At 45.9% G+C, this 19110-nt stretch overlaps 1 protein-coding gene across 1 annotated transcript in view; it reads left to right on the top strand.

The window, feature by feature from the left end:
• Positions 1–19110, top strand: part of LOC144786057 (cytochrome P450 3A21-like) — a 266040-nt gene that overhangs the window by 176702 nt on the left and 70228 nt on the right. Inside the window, exon 9 of the mRNA XM_078665003.1 lies at positions 9689–9773. Within this exon, the coding sequence (XP_078521129.1) occupies positions 9689–9773 (85 nt within the window). The remainder of the gene's footprint in view (positions 1–9688; positions 9774–19110) is intronic.

The following is a 19110-nucleotide window of genomic DNA, read 5'->3' as shown; positions in this document are numbered from 1 at the left end:
CTATCTGCCACTTACTTACTTCGATAGTTAGGCCTGCCTGTTGCAGAGCCTGAGGCACTTCCTGGAGCCGAAAAAGGTGGTCTTTTCAGCTGCTACTGAAGACAGTTATATCATCCAGATAAGCAGCAGAGAAGGCCTCCATTCCAGCAAGGTCCTAGTTTGCCAGCCGCTGAAACGCGGCTGGGGGCTTTCTCTAATCCAAAAGGGCATCACTCTAAACAAGTAGTGGCCCTCTGGAGTGGAGAAGACTGACCTTTACTTTGCTCCCCTGTTAGGGTGATCTGCCAGTACCATGATGTAAAAACAAAGATACTTGGGTCCTGGACAGCCCCTAACCTGTCAATGAGCTCATCTGCCCTGGAGATGTGATGAGCATCAATCTTTGTCACAGAGCTTAGTCCTCTATAATCCACACAGAACCTCGTTTCAGGTGTGGTGCCAGCTGGGGCAGCTTTTGGTACCAGAACCACAAGATTGGACCAGGGGCTACTGGAAGGTTCTATCACCCTCCAACTCCAGCATTTTGGACACTTCCATTTTAATGCTGGGCCTCACCTTATCTGACAACCTGTAAGATTGATTCTTAATAGAAAGATTGTTCCCTGTGTCCACATCATGGGTACACAGGTGGATAGTCCCAGAGATACGGGAGAAAAAAGAAGAGTATTGCCCCGGCACTTGGTGGCAGTGTCTGTTGTTCAGGAGTTAGAGTGGGGGAAAGGATTTCTCCTTTTACAGGCCCATCCTTCTTCTTGAAGTCCAAGAGGTCAGGAAGTTTCACTCTCCTCTTCCTCGTCTCCATCAGTCACCAACAGCATGGTAAGTTCAGACCTTTCAAAGTGTGGTTTGAGGCGATTTGCATGCAGCACGCTGTAGGGTTGCTTAGGGATCTTGAGGTCCACCAGGTATGTGGTCTCACCCTTTATTTCAGCCACCTCAGATGGTCTATTCTAGCAATCCTAGAAGGCCCTTGGCTCTACCAGCTCCATCACTCACACTTTTTGACCAGGTTAAAATTCCACAGTGGTAGAATTTTTGTTATACTACTCCTTCATGACTTGCTGGCTGGTTGACTTCAACGTTATCGGAAGCTTGCTTCTATAACTTAACCATCTGGCTTCTGAAGGCCAGCATGTAGCTCAATCCATCCTGGTATACCTTCCCGGGAGCTTGTTCTCCCCCCTTCTTTCACCAGATTCAGAGTTCCTCTTACTGGGTGCCAAAACAACTGAAAGCTGAAACCCACTCCTCTCTGCGGCACTGCACGGTAAGCAAACATTAGGCATGATAAGGAGATATCCCACTTTTTACGCAGGGCCTCAGGCAGGCCTTTGATTATGCCTTTCAGGGTCTTATTGAACCTTTTAACAAGCCCATTGGTTTGTGGATGGTAAGAGGTGGTGTACATATATGTTAACCCACACTCCTTCCACATTGACTGCATACAAGCAGACATGAAGTTTGTGCCCCTGTCAGACACAACTTCCTTGGGGAAACCCACTTGGATAAAAATCCCCATCAGAGTCTTTGCAACTACAAGTGCAGTAGTAGTCCTCAGAGGGATTGCCTCTGGGTAACTAGTGGCATGATCCACCAGAACCACTATAATACTGTTGCCTGATGCAGCCTGGGGATCCATAGACCCAATGTCTATGCCCCCGTCTCAAAGGGGGTGCTAACGACAGGTAGTGGGTTAAGGGGTACTTTCAGCCTCTGCACTGTCTTCCCACTAGCCTGGCAATTCACACAAGTCTTATAGAATGCATCTGAGGAATTCTTGATTGTAGGCCAATAGAAGTAGGGGAAAAAGCCATGCAAAGATCATGTCTTGACCTAGGTGTCCTGTCAGGGAAACCTCGTGAGCCATCTCCAATAAGAAGGCCCTGAGGCATTGGGGGACCACCAGGGCCCTTGATGTCCCATGCCTTAGGCTACCTGTACAGATGGTTGTCCTCCCGGTAAATGTGGTGAATACCATAGGCATCACCTGTGCTTGGGCTTCAGCCTTTTGCCTCATGCCCACAAGGGTTGGGCTCTCCCTTTGTGCCCTTCTTGACTCCCTTCCGGGGCAGCCTTTGACCTTGTCGTAGCACAGATCCACTCAGGTAACCCTAACATCTCCACATCAGCCTTGAGCTCCACTTCCTTCCAGGTAGTGAGCTCCAGGTCATTACCTAACAAGCAGCCCACAGGCATCGCAGAGCTCACTGCAACTTTCAGTTGACCTGAAACGCCTCCCCACTCGAAGGGAACCAGTGCCGCAGTTTGCCCATTGATGGTGACCCATTGCCCATACTTTGTAGTATTTGAGGGCACATGGATCGTAAAAACCACCTCACTGTCACCCCTGGGCACTAGGGTAAACCCTGTAACCCCCACCCCCCAATTAACTGGGACAAACTCATCCCCAAGCACTATACTTTTACCACCTGTGTAACTTTTGCTTAAGTGAGAGGTGGTACTCTTTTTGGATACATGCACCTGCACATTTAGATACAAGATATGCACGGGCATGCACGCATGTGCAGTTTTCTCAAACATTACCGGTATGGCGAGGAAGAGGAGGAGGGCAGCCCGGGGATGCCGCAGCATACAGGTAAGTGGTTTTAAGTTTATTTTTAATTAATGTTAACTTACTTCTTAATAGGGAGGTGGAGGCGGGCGGCGGAACGGAACAGAGTTCCAAGGAGTTTGTTTGCAACTACGTGGACCTCCACGTAGCCCCGCTACACCCACTACACCTGGGGTTACTAAATTGTCATTTCCTAATATGAATTCACACAAAAAAACACATATAGTCTTAAACCCCTAACAAATCAGGTCCTGCTATATCACTCAGCTCATAATAACATGTTACCTACAAGATGTTGATCATTTATAATAAAAAAAAAGAAAACAGCGAACCTCACTGGAAATCTGTTTTGCTTTCTTTGAAGAATTACTGTTTCTCTGAGGACAGCCTCCTTGCAGACACACTGCCGTCCTGCTCCAGAGTGGACCACTGGTCCTGGGAGGAAATTGCTCTGCCCTCTGTAGGCTGCATGTCAAGACCCTCTGGCAAGTCTCGCTCTGATCTTTCCCCACAGATCCCTCATCATCCACTTCTCCTTCTGGATGGGCCTCTCCCCATGGTCTTAAAGGCTGTCTGAAGCTCTGTTTTCTTGGCACTTCCCTTGTGGATCGTGCCTTTCTCCTGGCAGAACTCCTTGAACTAAGCCACTGTGAATGATTCAAGGTTGGCCAGCTCAAAATCAATCTTGCCAGGTAGGACCGCAGACATTCTAGAAAGAAATTGGACTTTAGCAAACGGACTCTGGAAACATCAAATGATTTCAGAACAGGGAGAATTGAGAAAAGGCTCAAATTGGCCTCAGTATAGAGGTGTAGTGAACAATGAATTACTGTATGGTATTGCACAAACACAAGTCCTATCCTCACCACTGATCACCAATTTTAGAAATGGGATTCCTGTTTGGCTGAGATATGCACCCACACCAGGCAGGAACCACCACTCTAGTCAGGCTAAGCTAGATACACACCAAAAGATAATCAGTGCTCACCTTCTGGTACCTTGGCACAGACCAGTCAGGCTTAACTAAAGAGGCAATGTGTAAAGTATTTTGCAAAACACCCACACCGTAACACAATGAATACACCACAAAAAGGCTCCACACAGGTTTAGAAAAACAGAGAATATTTATCTGAACAAGATAAGACCATAACAACAAAACTACAATCAGTAGAAGTCGAGATATGATTTTTTACAGCTTAAATGCAAAAACAGTGCTAGAAGTCAATTGCGCTAAAAGGTTGCTTTAGATAATGCTAGAACGGGATAAATGCAAAGTTTAGGCCGACCGCAATGGACAGGTCTGGCTGAAGTTTTTCCTTCTCAAATTGAGCCAAGAGCAGCGTTCGCGGGGAGACAGTGGCCGGGAGCAGGTAGAGTGTCGATAGTGATGAACTTGTGGGTGTACAGAGTCGGCCGGGTGTCGCAGATGGACGTCACGCTTGTTGATGGCAATGTTTACTCTGTGAAGAGAGGATGTAGCGGCGGCTCGCTCTGATCCTTTGAGTGAGCGCCGCAGTCCCTGAATGAACAGGCCCGTTCTTCAATCGATCAATCCAACAGGGTTCTGTGAAGCACACTACTCGCCAGCGAGGGTCTCAAAGCGCTGGGGGGGGTACTGGGGGATTCGAGCAGCTCTGTCTCATCCAAAGAGTCAGGTCTTGATGCTCTTCCTGAATGCATGCAGTGTTGGAGTTCGTCTGATGCTGAGGGGGAGTTCGTTCCAGGTCTTGGCCGCAATGTAGGAGAAGGCTCTTCCTCCTGTTCTCGCTCAGCAGATGGGTGGGATTTCGGCGAGGGCAAGGTCGGAAGAGCAGCAGTTTCTCTTGGGTGCATAGAAGGAGATTCTTTTGTTGAGGCATTGGGGTCCAGTGTTGTGGTGGGATTAGTATGCATGAGTGAGTAGCTTGAAGGTCATTTGCTTTTTAACGGGGAGCCAGTGGAGGTCTCGTAGGTGATGGGTGATGTGGTCTTGTCATGGGATGCAGAGGACGAGTCTGGCTGCTCCATTCTGGATGGTCTGGAGTTTGAGAAGTAGAGATCTGTTGATTGAAGCATAGCGGGCATTCCCGCAGTTCAGCTTGCTGGTTCCAAGTGTCTGGGTGAGTCTTTCTGGATTTGGAGGGATCCATTCGAAGGTCTTGCTGGGATGCGCAGGGTGTCGAAGCATGTGAAAGATACAGTGTTGACCTGACGTTTCATGGTGAGGGAGGAGTCGATTATGATGCCAAGTTTGTGAGCATGGTCTGTGGGAGTGGGGGGGATGTCGAGGGCGGTGGGCCACCATGTGTTTTTCCATCCAGAGGGGATGGATATGAAGAAAAGGACTTCCGTTTTCTCTGATTTGAGCTTTAGGCAGCTGCTGCTCATCCAGGATGTGACATCTTTCATTCCTTTCCGGAAACCGTGCCTGGTGATGTTGGGGTCCTTGGTGAGGGAGAGGATGAGCTGGGTGTCTTCGGCGTAGGATACTATGCTGAGTCCATGTTTTCTGACCATAGTAGCGAGAGGGGCCATGTAGATGTGGAAGAGTGATAGGCTGAGTGAGGATCCTTGGGGTACTCCACAGCTGATCTCTGTGGGTTCAGAGATGAAGGACAGGAGTTTGATTCTTTGAGTTCCGCGGGTAGGAAGGAGTGGATCCAGTCTAGGGCAGTACCCTGTATGTGGGCGTTGTAGAGTCTGGTCGTTAGTATACGGTAGGAGACAGGGTTGAAGGCTGCTGAGGGGTCTAGTAGGATGAGGGCAGCCGTGTGGTCTTGGTCGAGGAGGGTGCGGATGTCGTCCATGGCAGCTAGGAGGGCGGTCTCTGTGCTGTGGTTGCAGCGGAATCCACATTGAGGGGTGTGGAGGATCAAGTTGGATTTGATGAAGTTTGTGAGCTGGTTGTTCATGATCTTCTCAGTGACTTTGGGTGTGAAGGGGAGGAGAGAGATGGGTCTGTAGTTCTTGAGGTCCATTGGATCTGCGGAGGACTTCCTGAGGAGGAGTTTGACTTCTGCGTGTTTCCAGTCATTGGGGAACTTGCCTGTTTCGAGGGTACAGTTGATAGTGCATCGTTGTTTGAGTGCTATAGCGAAGGCAGCTCTGTGAAGAGGTGCGGCGGGCAGGGGTCGATGGGGGCTCCTGAGTGTATGCTCCTCATGGTCTTAGAGGTGTCTTCTGTGGTGACAGGGGTCCAGGGGTGATGGTAGGCTGGGTGGCATTGCCGGTGGTGGGTGTAGTGTCAGTGCCTTGGTTTCATTCGGCGAAGTTGTTGTAGAGAGTCCTGATCTTGTGATGGAAATAGGAGCCAAGTTTGTTGCAGAGGTCCTGGGAGGGAGGGACATCAGTGGATTCGCTGGGGCATTTGTTGAGTTCTTGTATGATGCTGAAGAGTTCCTTAGAGTTACAGGAGTTGGAATGGATTCTGTCCTGGATGAAGCACTTCTTCGTGGTTCTGATGAGTTGGTGGTGTTCTATCATTGCGGTCTTGTAGTATGTGCGTGCTTCTGAGGTTTCGCTGCTCCTCCAAGCATTCTCGAGTCATCGGCACATGCGCTTGGATTCTCGGAGGTGAGTGCTGAACCATGTGGCTTTCTTGGTGCGTTGTCTGTCAGAGTTCTTGGTAGCAAAGAGCCCAAAAACGTGATTTCAGGGATGTAGGTGATGAAAGCCCCTGTAGAACCCATGTCTTTGACCCAGAGCTTGGACGGGCCACCAGTGTCAAAGATAGGACTGACACAATACAGAGTCCAGCTGCAGCAAAGTGTTTTTTGTCCCTAAGAATTCAGAAAACAGGAGGCAAGGCCTTGGAGATCACTCGGAGGAAAGGCAGAGTCCCCCCAGCAGAGTCAGGAAGTAGCAGGCAGCAGGACAACAAGCAGAAAAGCAGTCCTTCCAAAAAAGAAGTCCAGTTGTGTCCTTTAAGTAGGAAAGCAATCCCTCTGACTGAGGTTCAGTTCAAGATCCAGAAGTGTCTGCTTTGTGGTAGTCAGGCACCCAGTACCTATACACAAAGGTACCATTGATGTAGGGGGTGACTTTTAAGAAATTTCTGAAGTGCACAAGGATCCCTTTCAACCCAATCCTGTCAGCCAGGCTAACCCTGGGAGGTAAATCGGGGATTTGTGTGAAGACAGGACACAGCCTACTCAGAGATAAGTGGGATCCATCGCTCCTCCTTCCTACCCACGAAGCACCATCAGTATTCAGATGAGGCTTACCTTCCAGTGTTTGTGGCTGTCTAGAAGGAATGTAAAGTGTAGCTGCCACTCAAATCAGATGTGTATTAGGGCTAGGCTGTCAGGCACAAAGAGCACGAAGTACAAAGAAATGTCCACTTTCTAAAAGTGCCATTTCTAAAACAGTAGTGTTAAATCCAACTTAACCAGTAAGGAGGATTTATCATTATCATTCCAAACACATCAAAGATGAAAAAGCTACTCCTGATCAGGAATTGCAGCTTAAAAGTATATTAAGGGATTCCCAATGCTGGCCTATAAGAGGGGTAGGCCTTGCAGTAGTGAAAAACAAAATAGGCTGTTTGTCACTACCAGCACATGCAAAACATAAAGGTACATGTCCTATCTTTTACTTACATAACACCCTGCCCTTAGGGTTTCTTAGGGCTACATTAGGGCTGACTTATATGTAATAAAGGGGGAGTTTAAGGCCTGACAATAGGTGCAGTAAACTACACACACATGCACTGCAGTGGCAGGCCTGAGACAGGTTTGAAAGGCTGCTTCTGTAGGTGGCAAAACCAGTGCTGCCCACTAGTAGCATTTGAAGTACAAGACATGGGTATATGGTATTCCACTTTACAAGGGACTTACCAGTACAACAAACATTCCAATGAGGTATACACCAATGTTATCGGGTTTAGGGAAGAAGCACAAGCACCTTAGCACTGTTTAGCAGTAGTAAAGTGCTCAGAGTCCTAAGGTCAACTAAAAGAATCAGCAAAAATGAGAGGATAATGGGAAAAGGTTGGAGGAAAGACCACCCTAAGGATCACAGGTCTAACATGTGTTCTGTGGCACTCTTTCAGAAGCTGTTATCGTGGGTGTTCCACTACACCCTTGAATGCAGCTCGGCTTCTCACATATCTGAGTTATGCTAAATCCTTGAAATGTTTTAATGGTTCCCTTCCCCTTAGATCATAGGAGCTCATAAATATCACAGTTAATGATTAGCATCACAAAGTTGAGGGATGTTAGTTTTAACGTTAAAGCAATCAAATTCTGTGACAAACAGAAATATTGAAAGTTTGAAAAAAAACAAATAAAAGCCAGATGCAGTTAGTAGTACAGAAAAACAAAGAAAGAACGATAGAGAAAGAAACCTAGACAAGGAAAATAAACTGAAAGTGGGCTATAAGGAGAAGAGAGCAAGAAAGGAAGAAAGAAAAAGGAATAAAAGGGAGCAAAAAGAAAAGGGAGAAAGGAATGAAAGATTGAATGGATATGGGAAGGAGAGAAGGATAGAAAGGATGATGAAATAAGGACGGGGTGAAAAGAGGGTAAAATAAAGAAGTGATCGAAATTAGGCAAAAAGGAAAGGTATATTAAAGAAAGGATGAGAGAAAAAAGAGTGAATAAAAGAAAGGGAAACATAAAAGACAGAAATAAAGGACGAACTAAAGGAAGAAGAAGGAAAGAATGGAATAGGTAGGAGAAGGAAAAGTAAACTAAATGGATGGATGAAGGGGGGGAACTAAGCTAAATGGAAGGAAGGGAAAATTAAAGCAAGGAGGACGGGAGAAAGAAAGCAAGAAAAAAATAGGGAGGAGGAAAGGGAAAATGCAAATCATATGAAGATGTAAAGAAAGGTGGAAAAGAAGGAAAGACAGGAAGAAACGTGAAAGACAGTGACTAATTTTTGTTTATTTATGACATGCAATGATATCTATTTCCTGTCTCCACACACAAAAATTCTGAGGCCCTGATTACATGTTTGTTGGAGGAGTAAGTGCTCTCTATCGCACCTGATAGGTAATGATATCCTGGGGTGCATTATTTATCAGGTGTGTGGAATAGGACCTGTTATGCGTTTCTGAGGAATAATGTACCATTTTAGTTTTCACCACACCAAATCTGCATGGTACGGTACATACTTTACACATTTCCCCTGTTAAATTCCAGTAGGTTTGACTTGCTGAAAATTAAAAAAAGAATATATTTAATGCACTTGGTAATTACCGGGTGTGGTAAATATCACTTAACTCATAATTCTGACTCCGCTGCAAATAGGGGTTTACATAGGAGTTGGAAAACACTGACCCACTTTCAACCAGGGCCTAAGTCAAGTTATAAAAGGGTAGTAAGGAAGAGAGAGAGGTAAATGGAAGGATAGAAGAAAGAAGAAGGAAACGTCAGATGGAAAAGAAAGAGAAAAGGATGAAAGGCAAGAAAGAAAAAACTAACAATCAAAATAGACATGAATGGAGGTAGAAGGAAAAAAAGGGGGAATTAGAAAAAAGTAAGAGGAGGCTGAAAGATAGAAGTGAAGAAAGAAATGCAGGAAGGAATGAAGACAAAAGGATGATAAGGAAAAAGGGAATGAAAAGCGGGAAGAAATGGAAAGAGGAAGGAGAGGAAAAACGAAGTAAATTAAAGGGAGAAAAATGAAATACAATGTAAGATGGAAAATACATTAGGAGAGAATAAAGAAAGAGAGAAGGTTAGAAGAAAGAAAAAGTTATTAGTAATAAAGTAAGAATCTATTTGAGGCCAAAGATTGAGGCTCACCTTCTAGCCAAATGTTTCAGATATTGCTGTCCTAGACAAATGCATTATCAAACACTTATCAAACCAGAGGCATCTATGGCTGCCCATTAAGAAACCACAGATAACCAAGGTATATTAGTGGACATTAAAATAGGGCAGTTATAACAAACAGCTCTTGCTTTTTCGTTAATGACTTTATAAAGTAAAATATTGGAGTGTGATACCTGATCATAAACTAAGATTGACACGTTTACTGTCACTTGCGTAGATGCCATACCTTGATACTCCTAGTATTGCTGTACAATTAATAATATCCTTAACAAGCTAGCTAAATGGCTAGAGACTGTACATATGTGTATAGGATTTGTTTTACTGATAGGATACTGTGTATCTTTCCTTCTATTCCCAGAACCGAGTGGATTTGTTGCAATTGATGGTTGATTCTCAGACAGAAGACATTTCAGCATCCAATGGCATACATCATGGATACAAAGGTAATACCCTAGAATACAACCAATCATTAAGTGGGCTTTAATGTCTAAGACGGTCATGGAGAATAGCAGGGCTGACAAGTAGAGTAAGTGAGTAATTTGTTCTTTAAATATTTATAACATACATCATAACACCATAAAAAGCATATTTTTAATGCTCAAAACTTAAAAAAAGGACAATGAACGGTTGAAGAATAAAAACACACTTATAATATAAGAGATGCAATTAACGGAAAAGGTGAACGGTGGACAGTTGTTACATTAAAGAAAATGGGCCTTCATTTGAGATTTGAAAGCACCAATGGAGGTCTCATCCTTCAAATCTCTAGAGCTTGAGTTCCACAGCTTAACTCTAGCCTTCTTATAGTATATGCATTCTAAACAAGATTTAAAATCTCTGGCTGATGGCAATTTCCAAATCCAGGTTTCAATGTGGGCTCTGGTGGGGAACATGTTTAGGTTTGGACAACATTCATTACCTTTATGACCTCAGGACGTCAATTCTTCAAAAAAGTATACATGAGTGGGCTTTGGATCAGTTCCCTACAGCCACTGCCCTTCCTGTAGCTATCATGCTTTGAATTGCTTGGTCAGGCTATCCATGAAGCCCATGTCTTTTTAAGGGCTGTAACATTAACTTATTTGTATTGCCATTTGGTTTTGTGGATGGGACATCAGGTAGTCCTTTTGTTAGATTGCAGATGCAACATGATATGTAGCTTGTAATAGAGAGAGACAGTTTGTTTTTCATGTAGGTACTTGGCTGACATAATGACACTACATAAATCAACACACCATAACAAGGCATAGCTGAGCATGGCACAAAATAACAGATCATAGGATAACTGCAAAGTACAACACAATCGCCCAAATGTAAAAATCATGGCATAACATACTGTATCAATACACAGTATAACACTCCCTGAAACAACCCATCACCACACACCATAATGCAACAGAGGACAGCATTACTCAACATAATACAATATGTAATACCATAACACAGCAGTATGACACAATGCAACACTAGATAACATAAACCATAATGTGGGGGATGTGGTCAGAAACATGGCAGACAAGACGAGAATGGCCTAAACTGCAAACCCTGCCTATAAAATCTGAACAAAGTTGGCCAACTGCGAGAGGAGCTTGGGTCCTTGTGCTGAAAAACAACATGACACAAGTGGAATCACTGTAGGAGGCAGCACAGAGCAGGAAAAGAAGGAAGCATGAAGCAAGCTCAAGAAGGCATCAATACAAGATGGTGCCCACGCAACAGTCATGGAGTAAGTCGCACAGGGACATGCAAGGGGCAGCATGAAGCAGTGAAATGTAGTAGATTCGGAGCAGTGAGGGAATTCTACACACTGTTGGTGCTATAATTTGTGGGCTGTGCATCTCCCTGCACTCGCATGAAGGGAAGAGAGAGAAGGCAGCCCCAATGTATGGATCCGGTGTAGTGGGGGTTCCCAGGTGGCATTAAGAACTTGTGTGTCCCCGGGTGCACCAACGCAGAAGGGTGGAAACACTAGGTGTGGTTAACTAAGTAAAAGTAAAGTAAGTAACCATATTATAGAGTGCATTGTATGCTAGAGAATCTTAGTGCTAATGGTTCCAAAATTGAGACATATTCTTTCCTTAGTATGACTAAAAAACAGTCGAGTTTTAAGCTGCTTTCTGAAAGAAGATAGATTAGATTGTGATCAAAGGTACAATGACATAGAATTCCAAAGCTTGTCAGCTAGGAAGGAAAAACCTCTCTCCCCATCTCGTTTTCCTGATTATTTTTACTGTAACTAATCTTGCCGCGCCAGACCTCAAATTCTTTCCAGGGACACACCATTCAAAGATCTTCTTAAAGTAGCCTGGGCCACTGCTGTGCACAGCTTCATGAACTAGGCACAAGGGCTTGCATTTAATTCTGGAATTTACCAGGAGCCAATGTAGGTCCCTAATTCCTTTGGTGATGGAAGCAACTGGGTACCCAGTATAGTGCATTACAATAATCTATGCCCGACTATCACAATCTTCTGCATTTCAGTAGGGATGAAAGGAAATACTTTCCGGAGTACCCTAAGAAGGAAAAAACAGGACGGGGTAACCTGGTTGACCTGACCCGAAAACAGCAATTATTTATTAAATAGCACTCCAAGGTTTTTTGCTTTCTGCACAGGGCAAGGAAGCAGTCCAAGGTTACCCGACCACTAGGACCTGTTTCAAAAAGAGATATCAGCACCAAAGATAATCAGCTCTATCTTATCTGAATTCAATCGCAAACAATTTTCCTGCATCAAGGTGGACGATAAGGATGAGCCGTGTGGCACCCCAAATGGAATTGAGAACTGCTCCGAAAAAAAGTCACCAAAAGAAATCATTCGTTCTCTCCCTAAAAGGACTGGCCTAAGGATGGTAGGGGCTTTGCCCCTTATCCCGATACTCTCTAGCCTACTGATGAGTACGGTATGATTCACCTTATCGAAAGCAGCTGTGAGAACGAGAAAAATTAGAGTGGCCCTACCTCCCTGATCTACCTGATTGCGAATCTCTTCCATCGCTATCAACATTCTGTACAGTGTTGGGATCTAAAGCCCTGTGGGACGGCATCCAAGACACTGTTTGCATTCAGAAAACTTTGAGTTTCTCATTAAGCACAATCTCCAGAATTCTTTGCAGGTCAGGGAGCATGGATATGGGTCGATAATTTTTTCCCTCATTTGGGTACAATGATGTTTTTTTCAGTAATGGGCGTAATATTGTTTTTTTCCAAGCTGTAGGATATATTCCAGAAACCAGTACTTTATTTAGAAGAACAATCAGCTGGCTGGAAATTGTGCTCGATACCATGTGCAGTACATAAAGCGGACAAGGGTCCAATGGAGACCCTGATTTCATAGTCTCCAAAAGATTAGTTCCTCTATCCTCTTTCAAAACCACAAAACTATCTAATATGCTCCTATTGGCTTCCATAGATTCATGGACAGCTACCGTCACTACAGGAATATTCTCTACACTATCTATTTGATCCGTCCCATGTCTAGGGGAGAATTCAATTATATACATCGTAGACCTTAGCTTGAAAGAACTTCGCCAACTTAGAGCAAAAAAGTTGTGATGGAATAATATTCTGAGTTTTGTTACATTTTAAAAGCAAATTAATCATTTTAATTCACTCCATGAATCCTTGGCTGCACTTATTTTTTGATTTATATTTTTCTCTTTTGACCTCCTGATATTCCTTCCTCCACCCATTCTCCTGGGCCCTGCATTTTTGATTCAATTTTTCAAGAAAACCAGAGTGCAAGGTATTAAATGGCTGATAGTGACACGGTGTGGCCAAGATGGTGAAAAGTAGTGTTTTCGCTACAGCACAGGTGGACTGGTACAGATTGCCCAGACGGGCACTGGTGAGCAGTACAGAAGGGTGTTTCTCCACCAACCCCAAAATTCACCTACAACCCAAAAGTAACCATGAACTAACGTAAGTAGTAGAGAAAAGATTTGCAACCCATATTGTAGCCACTAATGTGACCCACGGTTAGGGCCAATAAACACTTCACGTGCTAACAGCCGGAACCAGTGGGTCATCAGGGAACGAAAAAATGGAGTAAACAACCTGTGATTGGAACAGTGGTTAAACTCAAGAGCAGAGGGCAAACTGTGGTAGTGGCATCACTGATGTCTGAGTCCAGTGCCAAAGGAGGACTAGTAGCAGAAGCAGATAAACAGGGTAGCATCATCTGACCCAACAGACAGCCTGGATAGCATATTGAGCAGTGCATGGATCGCAAACTGTCCTTGAATTCAAAATCGACACAGTAGCCATAGATATAGGATCGCTGTGGTCCAACCAAAAGGAATATGGGCTGACAGACATTGCAGTGCGAAGTCTGAAATTTCTGAAATCAGCAAAAATAGGTCAGAGTTACTAGAAAGTGTACAAGACTTAGAATTTCACGCAGAAAATACGGAAGGAAGAGCTTCTAGAAGTACCAGTGGAATAGTTGTGCTCCAAGAGCATGCATAGGGTTGGGACAAAGCTGCCTACCTGGAAAAGTAGCTGCCAATGGTGGTTGTGCTTTAGGGTCTCTCTAGATTCTTTGTGATTGAGAGGGTTAATAAAGCACTGGTCCTGCTACTTCCTTCAAGTGCCCCCTTACACACCCATCCATCGAATGCAAAGCTCCTGAACTATAATGACCAGGATATTATCCTGCAGAATGATGCCCACTCATGCTGCACACAGCTCCTACAAAGTGGACAATGCTACTGTTTCTCTATTTCCAGATTACCTGACAGCAGTGGTAGCACAAAGGCGGTATTTCATAGAAGTGAAAAGGAAGCTCTGAAAAGCTTTGCTACATGCTGTTAAACTAGGTGAAGTTAAAGGTGATACATGAGGGCTGTGCCCTATTCTTCATACAGGTACAAAAGGGGGGTGGTAATGGACGGAGCATCTGAACCAATCAAACACTCACACCCAGTCAAAAGATCTGGGTTTAATCCATCACCGTTCTTTAGCCCACTCTGCCACCCGAGTTCAGACATGGCTATATGCAAATCAGTCTGACCCTGTGCCTCATGGGAACAGTCCAGCCCGAACTGCCAAGCCATGCCTTCCCTACACCGGAAACAAGCTTCCGAGGACCGGTTTCTGGCATTGCAGCCGCCTTCAGCCCGGCTTGCTTGAATCCAGTGGCAAGGTGAGCAAGTGACTCACATTTGAGCATACCCTGCCACACTTATGGCGGCCAAATGCGGTACAAGAGGGGGTGGTAATGGACAAAGCATCTGAACCAATCAAACACTCTCACCCAGTCAAAGGATCTGGGTTTAATCCATCACCGTTCTTTAGCCCACTCTGCCACCCCAGTTCAGACATGGCTATATGCAAATCAGTCTGACCCTGTGCTCATGGGAACAGTCCAGCTCGAACTGCCAAGCCATGCCTTCCCTGGAGCGGAAACAAGCTTCCGAGGACCGGTTTCTGGCATTGCAGCCGTCTTCAGCCCGGCTTGCTTGAATCCAGTGGCAAAGTGAACAAGGGGCTCACGTCTGAGCATACCCTGCCACACTTATGGCGGCCGAAAGCGGTACAAAAGGGGGTGGTAATGGACGGAGCATCTGAACCAATCAAACACTCACACCCAGTCAAAGGATCTGGGTTTATTCCATCACCGTTCTTTAGCCCACTCTGCCACCCCAGTTCAGACATGGCTATATGCAAATCAGTCTGACCCTGTGCCTCATGGGAACATTCCAGCCCGAACTGCCAAGCCATGCCTTCCCTGGACCGTAAACAAGCTTCCGAGGACCGGTTTCTGGCATTGCAGCCGTCTTCAGCCCGGCTTGCTTGAATCCAGTGGCAAAGTGAGCAAGGGACTCACGTCTGAGCATACCCTGCCACACTTATGGCGGCCAAAAGCGGTATAAAAGGGGGTGGTAATGGACGGAGCATTTGAGCCAATCAAAAACTCACACCCAGTCAAAAGATCTGGGTTTAATCCATCACCGTTCTTTAGCCCACTCTGCCACCCCAGTTCAGACATGGCTATATGCAAATCAGTCTGACCCTGTGCCTCATGGGAACAGTCCAGCCCGAACTGCCAAGCCATGCCTTCCCTGGACCGGAAACAAGCTTCCAAGGACCAGTTTCTGGCATTGCAGCCGTCTTCAGCCCGGCTTGCTTGAATCCAGTGGCAAAGTGAGCAAGGGACTCACGTCTGAGCATACCCTGCCACATTTATGGCGGCCAAAAGCGGTACAAAAGGGGGTGGTAATGGACGGAGCATCTGAACCAATCAAACACTCACTCCCAGTCAAAAGATCTGGGTTTAATCCATCACCGTTTTTTAGCCCACTCTGCCACCCCAGTTCAGACATGGCTATTTGCAAATCAGTCTGACCCTGTGCCTCATGCGAACAGTCCAGCCCGAACTGCCAATCCATCCCTTCCCTGGACCGGAAACAAGCTTCCGAGGACCGGTTTCTGGCATTGCAGCCGTCTTCAGCCCGGCTTGCTTGAATCCAGTGGCAAAGTGAGCAAGGGACTCACATCTGAGCATAAGCGGTACAAAAGGGGGTGGTAATGGACGAAGCATCTGAACCAATCAAACACTCACACCCAGTCAAAGTATCTGGGTTTAATCCATCACCGTTCTTTAGCCCACTCTGCCACCCCAGTTCATACATGGCTATATGCAAATCAGTCTGACCCTGAGCCTCATGGGAACAGTCCAGCCCGAACTGCCAAGCCATGCCTTCCCTGGACCGGAAACAAGCTTCCGAGGACCGGTTTCTGGCATTGCAGCCGTCTTCAGCCCGGCTTGCTTGAATCCAGTGGCAAAGTGAGCAAGGGACTCATGTCTGAGCATACCCTGTCACACTTATGGCGGCCAAAAGCGGTACAAAAGGGGGTGGTGATGGACGGAGCATCTGAATCAATCAAACAGTCACACCCAGTCAAAAGATCAGGGTTTAATCCATCACCGTTCTTTAGCCCACTCTGCCACCCCAGTTCAGACATGGCTATATGCAAATCAGTCTGACCCTGTGCCTCAGGGGAACAGTCCAGCCCGAACTGCCGAGCCATGCCTTCCCTGGACCGGAAACAAGCTTCCGAGGACCGGTTTCTGGCATTGCAGCCGTCTTCAGCCCGGCTTGCTTGAATCCAGTGGCTAAGTGAGCAAGGGACTCATGTCTGAGCATACCCTGCCACACTTATGGCGGCCAAAAGCGGTACAAAAGGGGGTGGTGATGGACGGAGCATCTGAATCAATCAAACACTCACACCCAGTCAGAAGATCAGGGTTTAATCCATCACCGTTCTTTAGCCCACTCTGCCACCCCAGTTCAGACATGGCTATATGCAAATCAGTCTGACCCTGTGCCTCATGGGAACAGTCCAGCCCGAACTGCCAAGCTATGTCTTCCCTGGACCGGAAACAAGCTTCCGAGGACCGGTTTCTGGCATTCCAGCCGTCCGCAGCCCGGCTTGCTTGAATCCAGTGGCAAAGTGAGAAACCTTTTAGAAGTATTGCTTTAATCTATGTGAGCCATTCTGAAACCTGTCTTGTTGATCCAGAATTACGTGGACCGCTCGATATTCATTGAATCCTACACGTGCTTGGGAACATCTGCATTTGACCGATCTTGAAATATTCCAGTTTTCCATATATTAATTGATACTTTCAGAAAGCCCTGACTAAGTTCCCGTGGCACTAGGGAACGAAATGAGTTGGTTGTGTGCCGGTTTTAAAACGAACAAGATTAAATAAAAAGAAGAAACTTTTTTGGACTACAATTGTGTCTCCTGATTGACTTCTATCCAGTGCACCTTCCTTTTGTGTGAACATAACAGACCTTAACATAACACAGGATAGCATAGCACAACACACCCTCACATAGCACAGCATGACCAAACTTTAGGGACCCTATCAATTAATTTCAATGCAAGAACTTCATTCGGCACGTATAAACTGCCATAAAAGTACATACAATTAAAAGGCAATTCAAATAATATAATTCGCAGAACAATAAAATCCTTTAAGATATCATCACATAACAATCATAAACCCCGGACGGAATCTAACACAATACATTTCCTTAAATAAATAGCTTTTACAATAAAATGGGCAACACTAAAACACAAATTGATTGTTTCAGGCAAGCAGAAATATCAGTGCATCTTTGTAGATTCTTGGATTCTGCATAATAAAAACGGGTTTCCAATATTGGCATTGTAGCGCCTTATAAAACTTACAGAATAAATTAAAGTGCTGTGTTGTGAGAAGTTGGCCTGATGTGCAGTGCTCACTATTCTAGTGATCACTATATATCAGTCCAAACAACCCTTATTGATGATTGGTTGTAAGTCAACCTTATAGACCAGCTATCCTAGTAGCATGGATACGAGCAGTCTAAGGCTAAGACTCTAGAGGGCGTGTTAAGCCAGCTGTTTTAGCCTTAGACTGCTCGTATCCATGCTACTAGGATAGCTGGTCTATAAGGTTGACTTACAACCAATCATCAATAAGGGTTGTTTGGACTGATATATAGTGATCACTAGAATAGTGAGCAGTGCACATCAGGCCAACTTCTCACATTGGTGGCAGCGGTGGGATGCTGGGGGGCTGCTCTTCGGTGCTGGAGCTGCTCAGGGTGGGGGCTTCTCGGACCCCAAAGCACTCACCAGGAATTCACTCGGCGGGCTGGTTGTTCAGAAGTCGTGCAGTCTTGAAGATGGCCGGTCCCTCGAGGTCTCGTCACACCCACGAATCTCAGCGTGACTGATGATGTAGGTAGAGGTCAGAGGTGCCAGGGAAGCCGGTTCTCGTCGAGCTGGGCATTCGGATTCCGGAGGAAGGACTTGCAGCAGACCGCAGTGTTCTGTAGATGGTGCCTGCGGATGCAGGGTGACTACTCCTTAGTCACAAGGGAGAAATCTTAGGAAGAAGTCTTGAGTTCCTTTCGTGGAAAGTAGTTTCAGGATTCAAAGATGATCTGATTTGGAAGGGGGCCAGTTCCTACCTTTATCCTGTAAAAGGGGGCTGGCACGCGACTAGGTCCTGCCCTATGGGTGGGACCAGGAGGGGGGTGGTTACACCCACTTCCTTGGCGGGCTTTCCCCAGGCCAGGGGCTGGAGTGCCCCTGGAACTGGTTTCAGCCGGCCTATGCACAGTGAGCACCGGGGTGCCACTTGCAGTCACCTTCCTCTAAAGCCCTGCCTACCTACAATACACAAAACCCTGTCTGGGACGGTGCTGGCACCGCCCCTGGCAGGAAACCCTTTGTCCTTATCTCCTGCTCTGGGAGGACTCCCAGCAGCAGGAGGGCAGACTCGTGTCTCGGTGGCAGCATCCATTTTGTGGATGCTAAGGCTCTGTCTGACTTTAACCGGGGTTAGGGGTTACATACATGTCGTGTCCCTCTAGAAGGGTGGAATGCTAACCCCGTCGCCAGAATTGGCGAGGGGTTAGTATTCCAATTCGTATGACACCTTACTCGACATGTTTTGATAAAGCGATACCAGAGTTGGCACATAACCGCGAGGATTATAATGCACTTAAGAGTATATGGTATGCGATATCATGGAAACGGCTAAGGGATAGATCCCGAAAGCCGCAGACAGGCTCAGCTCATGCCAGAGCACCATCTCACACGATTCCAAGCACTCTGCCTTCAGGATTGTTAAGGCCTGCCATAGGAGTGACTGATAGGAGATCTGTGCGTCCATTTTTAGGGTTAGATATAGGTATACGATATCTAAAGCAAAGGGTGATTACACCACCTTGCCCCAGCTGTCAAGCAGCCAGTTGTGTCAGATTTGGATGGCCAGCCAGG

The sequence above is a fragment of the Lissotriton helveticus genome, chromosome 10 (assembly GCF_964261635.1).
Source record: "Lissotriton helveticus chromosome 10, aLisHel1.1, whole genome shotgun sequence".
Lineage (NCBI taxonomy): Eukaryota > Metazoa > Chordata > Amphibia > Caudata > Salamandridae > Lissotriton > Lissotriton helveticus.
The sequence above is the reverse complement of the archived record's forward strand: the minus strand, read 5'-3'. Positions and strand labels throughout refer to the sequence as shown.